This window comes from Rhinopithecus bieti, unplaced genomic scaffold (assembly GCF_001698545.2).
Source record: "Rhinopithecus bieti isolate Rb0 unplaced genomic scaffold, ASM169854v2 scaffold_15821, whole genome shotgun sequence".
Lineage (NCBI taxonomy): Eukaryota > Metazoa > Chordata > Mammalia > Primates > Cercopithecidae > Rhinopithecus > Rhinopithecus bieti.
Genome location: NW_016808598.1, coordinates 852,283 through 864,707, shown reverse-complemented (window position 1 = coordinate 864,707; position 12,425 = coordinate 852,283). Strand labels below are relative to the sequence as shown.

The following is a 12,425-nucleotide window of genomic DNA, read 5'->3' as shown; positions in this document are numbered from 1 at the left end:
CAAAAAGGCAGGGCCCAGACTCTCAGACAGGACACCCATGTTTACACTGGCTTTTCAGGATGGAGAACAGGGGCAGGACAAAGTAGGGAAGGAAAGAGCTCAACATCCCAGAGAGACAAGACACAAAATAAGTTTCCTGATTCTAACTCAGAGAACTATTACAGAAAGAAAATAGAAAAATCCAACTGCCCTGCAGGGAAAAGATGCATCTGGCATGAGGCATTTCCTAACACAGACACAGAAGTCAGTTTTCCAGGCCTGCCTGGCATCTGCCCTAGAACAGTGCCTGATTTGAGGTAACTCCCACCACCCCAGTCTCAGTCCATGTGACTCACAAGAGGCTGGGACCCCACCCCAAAGCTCTAGAGCCCTTCATTCCTCTGGCCAGTGACGGGCTCTGAGGCAGGAACATGACCCAACAGAGATAGAGAGGCTGACAGGAGAGGCCCCCACCTTTGACCACAGGCACAAGGCTGGGTGGCCCTAAGCCTGGAGCTGCTCAGGCCCCATCCAGCCATGTGGTGGGAAGAGTCCAGAAGAGAGAGACCATCCTGCCATGTGGACCAGCTGCACCTGAAACTAAGGATGTGATATGGTTTGGACATGTGTCTTCTCCTAATCTCATGTTGAAATGTGACCTCCGTGTTGAAGGTGGGGCCTAGTGGAAGGTATTTGGGTTATGAGGGTGGATCGCCGAAGAATGGCTTGGTGCTATCCTCGTGATAATGAGTGAGTTCTCACTCTATGAGTCCACACGAGATCTGGTTCTTTGAAAGAACCCAGCACTGGCCAGGCACAGTGGCTCATGCCTGTAATCCCAGCACTTTAAGAGAGGCTGGGGCGGGAGGATCACAAGGTCAGGAGTTCGAGACCAGCCTGGCCAATATTCTCCAGGCTGAGGCAGGAGAATCAGGAGAATCACTTAAACGTGGGAGGCAGAGGTTGCAGTGAGCCGAGATTGTGCCTCTGCACTCCAGCCTGGGTGACAGAGTGAGACTCCATCTCAAAAAGGAAAAAAAAAATAAGAACCTGGTACCTCCCCATCCTCTCTTGCTCGCTTTCTTGCCATGTGACATGCCTGCTCCCCTTTCACCTTCCACCATGACTGTATGCCTCCTGAGGCTTCACCAAGAGCAGATGCCAGCACCATGATTCCTGTACAGCCTGCAGAACTGTGAGTCAAAATAAACCTCTTATCTTTACAAATGCTCCAGTCTCCGTTATTCCTTCAGACACAGAGTGGACCAGCACAAGACTTGCAGGTATGTGAGTAATAAATTCTTTTTCTGACTTGTGGCAGTGTGAGGAGAGTTTCTGTCACTCACAAATGAAAAATTCCTGATTAATGCTTTCTTCCCCCAAATAAAGCCTGAGTGTTTTCAAATTTTCCACATTAAAGTTTAGATTACCTAACTCAACACGTGTTTCAATGCCCTACCAATTTAATTGTGCAACTGTTCACCCCACAAGATTTCCAAGGAGAATGCCAAGAATGGGCTTTGGGAAGTCCAGGCTGGCAGCATTTTTCCCCCTTTCTCTAAGCCCCAGCCACCAGCCCCTCACCTTCAGTAAGGTTCTCAAATGGGGATCCAGAAAGGCCCTCATGGCCTTGGCCCCAGGACCACCCCTCAATTCATTCCTCAATTAAGCCATGGCTCCTGCACAGACTGCCATGACCCTGGGAACGCCTCACCCAGGCCAGGCGCTGCCCGATAGAGCTGCTCCCTCTTCACTCATGGGAGTGAGGGCTGGGATGAACCCTGGCTGATGTAAGTCTTCCAGAAAATAAAGACAGCGAGGCCGGCCCAGGCTGCAATGTAAACTATAAGCACTTATCAGCCAGATACCCTTTTAATAGACATCAAAGCAATTCAGGCCACCTTGATATTCTTAGAGCAAAAAATCATGATCAGGGCTGGGCGCAGTGGCTCACATCTGTAATCTCAGCTCTTTGAGGGGGCGAGGTGGGTGGATCACCTGAGGTCAGGAGTTCGAGACCAGCCTGACCAACAAGGTGAAACCCCATCTCTACGAAAAATACAAAAACCAGCCAGGCATGGTGGCAGGCGCCTGTAGTCCCAGCTACTCGGGAGGCTGAGACAGAATAGCTTGAACCCAGGAGGCGGAGGTTGCAGTGAGCTGAGATCATGCCACTGCATGCCAGCCTGGGAAATGGAGCAAGACTCTGTCTCAAAAAAAAAAAAAAAAAAATCATGATCAGAAGATTACAGGGGCAGCCTACAAGATGTGCTGAACCAGGTCAGGGGATGGTCCCTGCTCTAGCCCTCACCAGGGGAGTTGGTCCCCTTCTTAACCTCTCCAGGTTTAACTCCCCCACCTGTTAAGGAGACACCACTAGAAAATGGCTTTGATGACCAGAACTTTTACTCTTTTGCCAAAGGGGTTTCCACAGCTTGCTCACACCCTCCATTGACACATGTTCCACAATCCTGGGAATGCAGCAGGCACTGTGCCATTTTTACATGGCTTGGTGGGCATGGAACAGGTTTGGCACCAGACCCGCTGGCTCTGCCCCTCACCAGCCTGCAGCTCCAACCTCCAGGCCTCTCTCTCTCACCTCTAAGAGGGGAGAGTGGCGCCCACCTCAGAGGTTGACTCGGAGCATAGAATAGCGGCAAAGAACTTAGCACCACGTCTGGCAGGCAGTGAGGACGCCATAAAGCTGGCTATTGTTATCGCTCCTGCAAGTTGGACACCTGAGTCTCTAAAATTCCTTCCATTGTAAGCTTCACAGATCCTGCTCCTCACAGCAGTCCTGAGCATGAGAGCTGCCAGGAAATAAGGGGCACCACCTCAAAGATCCACTGGCACCCAGGGAAAGGGAGGGGTGATGCCAAGGAGGGGAGGAGCACTGTTCTGCCGGCCTGCAGGCCACACCCAGGGGGACGGGACTGGACTGCATCTCTGCCCCGCCCAGCACCTAGCCTTTGTGACCTTTTCATCAGAGTTGGTTACCTTGAATTCAAGTCAACATCTTGATAAATAAAGCCATTTGCCCTACATCACCATGCACCATGCTAATCTCTTGGAAGAGATTCAGTTCATGGCCAAACCCAGACAGGGTGGCATCAGAGCCCTGAGATTCAAAGCAACAATCAAAAGGCAAATAGACACAGACTTCCTGGGTCCAAATTCTGTGACATGGTTTGGCTTTGGGTCCCCACCCAAACCTCATCTTGAATTGTAACCCCCACATGTTGAGGGAGGGACCTGGTGGGAGGTGACTGGACCACGGGGGCGATTTTCCCCATGCTGTTCTCATGATAGTGACTGAGTTCTCATGATACCTGATGCTTTAAAAGTGAGTTTCCCCTGAGCTCTCTCTCTCTCTTGCCACCTTGGGAAGAGGTTCTTGCTTCTCCTTCACTTTCTGCCATGACTGTAAGTTTCCTGAGGCCTCCCCAGCCCTGAGAAACTGTGAGTCAATTAAACCTCTTTCCTTTATAAATTACCCAGGCTCAGGTAGTATCTTTATAGTAGTGTGAAAACACACTAACACATCCTGGCCCTCCACTTTCCAGCTCTGTAACTTCTCTGAGCAAAGTCTGTTCATCTGTAAACACAGTCTCTAGCTCCTAGGATCCAACACGTCGACATGTGTAAAGCTCTTCAGCAGTCCCCAGAATATACGAACACTAGGTAAGGGGGCAAGGCTCAGCTACTCCCATAGAGGGGATACCTGCTCAGCGACCTAAGCTAGCCCCTACTCTTCCTCTTCCTTTTGGCCTTGGACTCCTTGCTTGACCATGCCAAGGGCTGCTCTCTGCTTGTCACAAAGCCACACGCACTCCACAGAGGCTATGGTCCCTAGACCAGTCTCCTTCATGTACAAGTTACACCCCCATGGCTTCATCAAGACCAACTCAGCACAGCATCCTTACCGGTAGGTTGCCACCTCCAGGCTGAGGCCGGTCTTCACCTGCAGGAGGTCCTGATAGTCCCGCAGCCAGTCAGCCATGGCCAAGGTGAGGGTCGCCTTCTCATCCTCCAGACAGTCAATAACTCTCTAAAGAGAACAGACAGACTTTTAGATTGGAGAACTGGAGCTTCACTGGGTCGAACTGAAGGTACCAACAACTAAGGACATAAAAACATACCAGGATTATTAGAAGAGCTGAAAAACATCCAGGGTTATTAAACATGCAGCCATTTGCAGGATGGTTTCCAATGTTTTCCCTCTTCCATATGGAAGTTTGTTATTGCATATGGAATATTTTGATAGGACACTGGCTTCTCTGTTCAGACTCTCTATTAATAATGAATGCTTAGGAGTTTATTCAAATCATCTCTACCGTTCAGACACCAGGCAGCTTAGGAAAGCCTCGAACCAGTCACTAAGACGCTATGGAAAATAAGCCAACACTAGAAATCAGGGGTTTTACAATATTTGAAGCATCGGTCACTCAGATTTGAACTGGAATGTACCCCCCAAAGTCACAATTTCTCCAATAATAGGCAGGTAAACTGGTACAGTTTTGTTTCACTTAGAAAAGCTACTTTAAGATAATCTGGGGAGAAACGCATTCTGGGCATAAATGACAAAATACAGACTCAGATATAAAACTTCTTTTTGGGCCGGGCACAGTGGCTCAAGCCTGTAATCCCAACACTTTGGGAGGCCGAGGTGGGAGGATCACTTGAGGTCAGGAGTTCCAGACCAGCCTGGCCAAACTGGCAAAACCCTGTCTCTACTAAAAATACAAAAATTGGCTGGGCGTGGTGGTGCAGACCTGAAATCCCAGCTACTTGGGAGGCTGAGGAACAGGAATCACTTGAACTCAAGAGGCAGAGGTTGCAGTGAGTCAAGATCATGCTACTGCACTCCAACCTGAGTGACAGAGCAAGACTCCAACTCAAAAAATAAAATAAAAATAAATAAAATTTTTTTTGAACCGTACTTGCACAGTGCAGCTAGTAAGGGCATCCTGGGTGCTCCTTGCAGCTCCCCTCACCCCTGGCCAGGTCCCTCACCTGCCTCTCTACCTGGCAGGGAGATACTGCAGCCTTCTGAATTCCGGTCCTAGACTAGCACCCATCACATACAAGTCACACAGCACATAGCTGTTCAATTAAATTTAAAATGAAATGATCCAGATCATATTACCCTCCTTAAAATATACTATTTGAAGTCGACAGTATCTTCTAATTAATACACACATGGGCTCATGGGCTTCAGCTGCACCAATTTCCAGTTTTGTTTTCTTCCTAGTTGTTAGTTACTCTGGGGAACAATTAGCCAAGCAAGTATTTCAACACTGAAATAAGTCCATATACTTTTAACTTCTGGTTTGTAATGGGAAGTCGCGTTACTTCTGAACTAATTAAACTAAGCTAGACCTATAAACATTTATCTTTGTAGAATTCAAAAATGGTAAGACTACTGGGAGAGGGAATATTATGTTCATTGCTGCTGGAATCCCTTCACCAAAGGCACCCGGCAAGATGCTGAGGGTCCACAACACATATGTCTGTGAAATCAACAAATGAACTACTAAGATTGCACATGGAATTTATCTTTTTGGGTATTTTTTGTTTGTTTGTTTTTTGAGACAGAGTCTTGCTCTGTCACCCAGCCTGGAGTGCGGTGGCGCAATCTCAGCTCACTGCAGCCTCCACCTCCCAGGTTCAAGCGATTCTCCTGCTTCAGCCTCCCAAGTAGCTGGGATTACAGGTGCCCGCCACCACACCCAACTAATTTTTGTATTTTTAGTAGAGACAGGGTTTCACCATGTTGGCCAGGATAGTCTCAACTCCTGACCTCAGGTGATCCTCCCACCTTAGCCTCCCAAAGTGCTGGAATTATAGGCATGAGCCACCGCACTCAGCCGGAATTTATCATTTTTCAAAATGCATGATCGGCCAATAAATATTTCCACTTCTCATAACAGTTCTATTTCTATGCCAGCTGTTGTTGTTAGGTTCCCTTTGAATATAAATGGTACTAAAATAGTTTAAAACCCCTTAGCTTTTAAAGCAAAGAAGTAAACTTAAAAATCACTGGCTTATGTCCCAGGGTGGAAAAACGTTCACAGATCCCACAGCTGGCATTACAAACAGATAGAGAAGCTCACCAGAGCAACTGCCAGCCTTGATGTAGGTGAGAACACTGCCACAATTTAGCCACAGTATTCACACATTCTATAGTTAAGTCTCAGTGTCAAAATCCTACATTCCCGTTTCGGAGGGAATACAAATTCAGGTACAAGGTTATCATATAAGATGGGCAGTATGGGTATGCATGCATGTATGTGTGTATGTGTGTTCTTCCTACTACAGGAAATTTGACATAACTATTACAAATTAAAAATTTATAGTAATTTATTCCTTATAAAGAAGTTCAAATGTTGTTAAACTACTTAGAAAAAAAACACGATGAAAGCCCTCCAACCACAAACCTCCTGAGCAGGTCAAGAAAGCCCAGTCACATTGAAGGGGTGTGCAGGAAGATTATCCTCCCAGAGGACACAGAATAGTTCTGCACCCCACAAAATATAAAGAGGAAAACCAAACTGTGTTGAAGTTGGAATAAGTATAGTTTCAACCACATTCCATGTGAGTCAGCTCCTCCTCAATTGTCAAAGGAAATTTAGCTGACGTTTGGAAGCAGGAATATAAGACTTAACTGGCTCCCAACAGTCTCCGCAGAAATCACAACAAATCCTGCTGTTGAATAAAACTTCAGACTTGGGCTCTGCTTTGCCAATCTGCAAGCTGTGGGTCGGGACAGAGGCACTGGAGCCCCAGACACAGGACGCTAAATCTAACCCAAGCAGAGGCAGTTTCACCTAATGCTGTAAATGCCTGGGAGAGAGGTCACCTTTTTGCTATTTAGAGAACTTTTGGGCAGCATCACAACTGATGATGAAATCTTGCTCCACACCAGGAAAGGCACGCTACTGTTAACATCAAAAGAATTAATTTTCTCTTAGCCAAACTTGAGCTACCACTCATTGAGCAAGTCTGTGGGATAGTTCACAAATATCACAGTCATCTGCAACCTTGAAAGGCAGAGCTCCAGGGGATTTAAATACTTTGATAACTTCGGTTAGACACAAAATTTAAATGTATTCATAACAATAAGCATGAATTGGATGCCAACAAAGTATTTATAGCTCTAGCCCAGACAGCACCCTGAACTCAAGTTATATTTTACAATCCCAGGTTGGTATGTAAGAAGCATCTCAAACTGAACACATGTACACTGAACTTGAATCTCCCATCCAGGCCCATCCTCCTAACCAATGCCCTGAAGTAAAGGGTACCCCCTTCTTCCAGTTGCTCAGGCCACAAGGCCTTAAGCCCACTGTGATTTCTCCCTCTCCTGTCACATCCAAACTGGGAGCAAACGCTGTTGGCTTCAACTTGAAGGCAGGTCCCCCTCTGAGACCCCTGGTCCAAGCCTCCAGCACTTCCTACCTGGATTACTGCAACAGTCTCTTAAGGTATCCCTGCGCCCACTCAGTCTATTTTAAAAAGAGCAGCAACGGTGATTCCATTAAGATACAGCCAGGCCCCAACTCTCCTCTGCTCAGAACCTCCAGTGGCTTCCCATGGCACTCAGAGTAAAAGCCCAAGTCCTGCAGTGGCCACTCTACCTAGCCACATCAGCAGTCTGGCTGAGGCATCCCCAAAAAACCATGCACTATTTCCACCTGAAGGCCTCTCAGGTCAAGGGACTTTCCTTGTTTTATATGGCATTTTTCACTGCTGAATCCGCAGCCATGAAGACCTGAGCTTGGCACACTAAATTGCTCAACGGCTGTTAGTTGAACGAATGAACCAATTGTGTACACCCTAGGAGCTCGTTCTAGTATCTCGTTTCACAAATGGGGACACTGAATTGCAGACAGGTTAAGGAACATAACCTACCCAGAGAGCGGCAGAGTCAGAATTCAGGGCCAGGCAGGACAGCTGCAGAGCACTGACCCTTTGCTGATCCCATCCTAATCCCACCCCGCCGTCCCATCTACAGAAAGTTTTCATCCAATCATGTTTTGGGGGCTTGGAAGCCTTTTCCAAACAGTCAGCCTCAGCAGCTAAGGGCTCACTTTCATAAGCAAAAATCTGAGTGTTTGCGGGGTAAAGCTGGTCTTCACCCTATCACAAATGTCTTCAAGTGTTCTCTGAAGCCCCCTCCTGCAGCCTGGGTGTGTTACTCAGGCTTTAAGTGATCTAGATCACATTTGGGAACTTGGATGTCAGTTCAGAAAATTCTTCTCAGGCAAATCTGAGGCCAGGCCTGGGGCAGGCCAACTATCACCTCATATAGTGAAGGCGCATGGGCCATCTGGGAAGGACCAGTTTCCCCTCAAGTAGAATCTTAGCAAGCATCTTCCCCCCTGAGCCACAGAAGCTAGCGAGAGGCAGCGAGAGCTGGGCACAATGTGGGGGCACCCTCTCCTGCCTCCAGCTCCTGCCTCCAGGGGAGGGGGCATTAAAGCACATGGAACACAGAAAGAAAGAAATGAAAGAAAATCATTTTAATACCCAAACTATTCTGACATCAGCCAGCTGGAGGGGTCTAAAAGCATTTTAGGACTGGAAATCAGTAGAGTACCTCGGACGAGCCCTTAGGAAGAGCAATGATTATTATGCTATGAATGCAAAAATACTAGTTAAAGGTTTCTCTCTGATCGAACAGACAGAAGAAACGGTGGCTCAGTGGTCAGCTGCTCAGGCACTGGAGCCTGAGCTGAATCCTGGCTTAACTACTTACTAATCAGGTGACCTATGTGCCTCAGTTTCCTCCTCTGTAAAGTGGAGCTAATATTAGTACCCACTTCCTAACACTGGTGTGGGCACTGAGAGTGCACATTTGTGAAGGACATCTGTGGTACCTGGCACACAGGAAGCACTTGCTACAGGCTCTTAGTAATAAGATATTTATTACTGTATACTAATTAAACCCATTTTTAGGATTTTTTCAGTCTCCCCATAGTAAGCTTCTACAGAACTTGAAAAAAATTACAGGCTTGGGGTTAAATCATCCATACTCACTCTTTCACATACTTCCTAGCATCTCTGTGATTGGTGCTGAATCTTCTGGAATGCAATTTGAAATGGGGTTGACTTAAGTTAACTGAGGGAAGATTCAGTATATGGACAAGGTAGTGACTGGTAACACTTAGTACAATAAAACCTCTGCAAATTGGAACTGAAAAAAAAAAAAAACCGCCAGGCACAGGGGCTCACACCTGTAATCTCAGCACTGTGGGAGGCCAAGGCAGGTGGATCACTTGAGGTCTGAGTTTGAGACCAGCCTGGCCAACATGGTGAAACCCTATCTCTACCAAAAACACAAAAATTAGCCGGGCGTGGTGGTGGGCTCCTGTAATCCCAGCGACTCGGGAGGCTGAGGCAGAAGAATTACTTGAACCTGGGAAGCAGACGTTGCAGTGAGCCAAGATCAGCCACTGCACTCCAGCCTGGGCAACAGAGTGAGACTGTGTCTCAAAAAACAAAAACAAAACAAAACAAAAAAAGAAACAAACCCAGGTCCTTATTGACATTTTCCTCACTCTTTGCTTTTAGGAAAAAGCAGCAAATTCTAACAAGAGAGAGCTATCGCTGAATGGCAAACTGAGAGTGAGGTCCCAGCCCCACTCTGAGGGCAGGTACGACCTCAGGAAAAGCACTTCCCCGGTGGACTCTGGAGTCCCTGTGTCAAAGGAGGGGTGGATAGGATTCTAACTGCACTTCCAAGTCCTCATCTCTCCTCCAGTGAGGGGAACTCTGATTTCATATGTCTCAGATTAGGAGTTCCACTGAAGATTTCATTGGGGGGAAAAGGGCTTTGCTGCTAAGAACGAACACTGGAACCAGAGTTTGAAGGTCTGAAATGTGCCAAGTGAGCTGTGGCTGTGAACGCATAGTGAGAATTTGGTCCACACAGCATGGCTCAAAGCAGCATTTTCTAAACCTGCATGCACAGCACAAGCCCTTGAGTTGGTAGTGAGGATTCCCTACAAAGGGGTTCCCTGGGCAGTAGGTTTGACAGACACTCCTTTTTGGAGAGTCACAATAACCACTGGTTAAATCTCCATGGCCGGGCGCGGTGGCTCAAGCCTGTAATCCCAGCACTTTGGGAGGCCGAGACGGGTGGATCACGAGGTCAGGAGATCGAGACCATCCTGGCTAACACGGTGAAACCCCGTCTCTACTAAAAAATACAAAATCTAGCCGGGCGAGGTGGCGGCGCCTGTAGTCCCAGCTACTCGGGAGGCTGAGGCAGGAGAATGGCGTGAACCTGGGAGGTGGAGCTTGCAGTGAGCTGAGATCCGGCCACTGCACTCCAGCCCGGGAGACAGAGCGAGACTCCGTCTCAAAAAAAAACAATAATAATAATAAATCTCCATGAATGCCACATTAAGGCACTTTTTAACTTTCACTCAACAAGGGGTATGAGACCTGCGGAACTCAGACCTGTGGCCACTGTCATTGCGAAGGGACACAAGAGCGCACAAGTGGAAATCGGTACACACTGGATCAGTCCCTGTCCCTGCTCTAGCTATGGCAAAGCCCCAAGAGAACGCTTTCAAAAATTGAGGCGGAAGTCGAACAAAATCCACAACTCAAAAGATTAAATCCCAATGTAGTACCACATTGCATTCTATGATTTCGCATCTAGCCTGCAGCTCTTTGAATACTGAAAGTCTAGCGCAGTGCTGGGGACCCAGGGAGAATCAACAGGTATTTCCTTATCTGTGGACACCTGTCACATCACCCCAGTCATTCCATATGACAACCCCCATGTTCCTCTCACTTCTAATTTTTTTTTTTTTTTTTTTTTTTTAGACGGAGTCTCGCTCTGTCGCCCAAGCTGGAGTGCAGTGGCCAGATCTCAGCTCACTGCAAGCTCCGCCTCCCAGGTTCACGCCATTCTCCTGCCTCAGCCTCCCGAGTAGCTGGGACTACAGGAGCCCGCCACCTCGCCCGGCTAGTTTTTTGTATTTTTTAGTAGAGACGGGGTTTCACCGTGTTAGCCAGGATGGTCTCGATCTCCTGACCTTGTGATCCGCCCGCCTCGGCCTCCCAAAGTGCTGGGATTACAGGCTTGAGCCACCGCGCCCGGCCTCTCACTTCTAATTTTAAAAAGTCAGTCTCAAATCTTTAACTCACAGCTGCAAACTGTACTCTTGAAATATTTGTGAAATTGTACAGATGTTATTTCCAACTGTCCTCCTGAGAACTGACAGTGTGATTCGGGAATATTTCCAATTCTGGCTGAGGCTGGGCAGGGCGGGGGCCAAACGCTAGGACTGGACTGGGCATAGTTTACATCAGCCACAGGTGTCACCCCGCCGGTGTCAGAGGGTTTGCTTCTCTGAAATAGTAACTGTTTATATCACTCTGCACTTGTAATGACATCCTGCCAAAGGGCCCCACTTTCCCACAACTTTTACACTACGCAGAGATCTGACGTCAGCGTGTGCTGTGAGCAAAACATCTTCGATCAAGCTCTCTTCTGCATTATGGTTGCTGCCCCTCCCAAGATCAAACAAGCCAGCCGCCCAGGGAGCTACAACTGCGGCTTCCAACTGGGAAATCATATTGGCAAAATAAAAACCGTTTTGGAAATTAACTTTGAGTTTTCCCCTGAGGAGCGCCATAGACAGCGGGGCTACCATAAGCCGTCACTTCTGGAAGTGAGAGAGGTTTCTTGGTTAACTCTTAGATTTGGATCTACTGAGTCTACGAAGCACGGGAAAAGGAAGGAAAACCTAGAGCTAACAGGGTCGCCTATCAGGATGCGCCCAGTCACGCGCGTCAAGAGTTAGAGCAGTTGCCACCTAACTCCATGACGGGGACGGGACTATCCGCTGGCAACTGCCGCCCGACGCTCGCCCGCTGAGTCGATGGACCAGCGGACCGAGTCCGGGTCCCCAGGCCATTTGGGCACCCTCTGGGCGGGCCCTACCGGTCCGCGATGCCGCGCCCCTGGTGAAGGGGCCGCTGCCCCACCCCGTCAAGGGCAGGGTGCCGGGGCGGCGGCAGGAGGTATGGGGTCAACGCGCAGTCCCCGTGCACAGACCTGCCGCTCCTGGGCCTGCAACCCGTACTCCTCGCGCATCCGCAGCAGCTCTTCCTCCAGCCGCGCGCGCAGCTGCTCCAACCCGAGCGCCTCGCGCTGCAGCCCCTCGGCCTCCTGAGCGCACAGCCGGGTCTCCTCCTCCGCCTGGAGTCTGCTCTCCTGGCCCCGCCGCAGCGCCTCCTCCAGCTCGCGCACCTCGTCCTCGTACAGCTGCACCGTCTCTCGCCACGACTCGGCCACCAGCAGTGCGTAGCTGTCGTGCACCTCCCGCAGGCGCGGCGGGGGCGCAGCGGGGCCGGTGGCCCGGGCGCGGAAGTGCATGGTCAGGTTGGCGGCGCGCGCGCGCAGCTCCCGCACGTCGCGTTCGTGGGCC

General features: G+C 49.0%; 1 protein-coding gene across 2 annotated transcripts in view; it reads right to left on the bottom strand.

The window, feature by feature from the left end:
* SYNM (synemin) overlaps positions 1-12,425 on the bottom strand; it is a 30,939-nt gene that overhangs the window by 17,604 nt on the left and 910 nt on the right. For both annotated transcript variants that reach the window (XM_017886907.1, XM_017886908.1), the window contains exons 2-3: positions 12,053-12,425; positions 3,903-4,027 (exon numbers count right to left, since the gene is read on the bottom strand). The exon at positions 12,053-12,425 is cut by the window's right edge and continues 39 nt beyond it. In XM_017886907.1, the coding sequence (XP_017742396.1) occupies positions 3,903-4,027; positions 12,053-12,425 (498 nt within the window). The remainder of the gene's footprint in view (positions 1-3,902; positions 4,028-12,052) is intronic.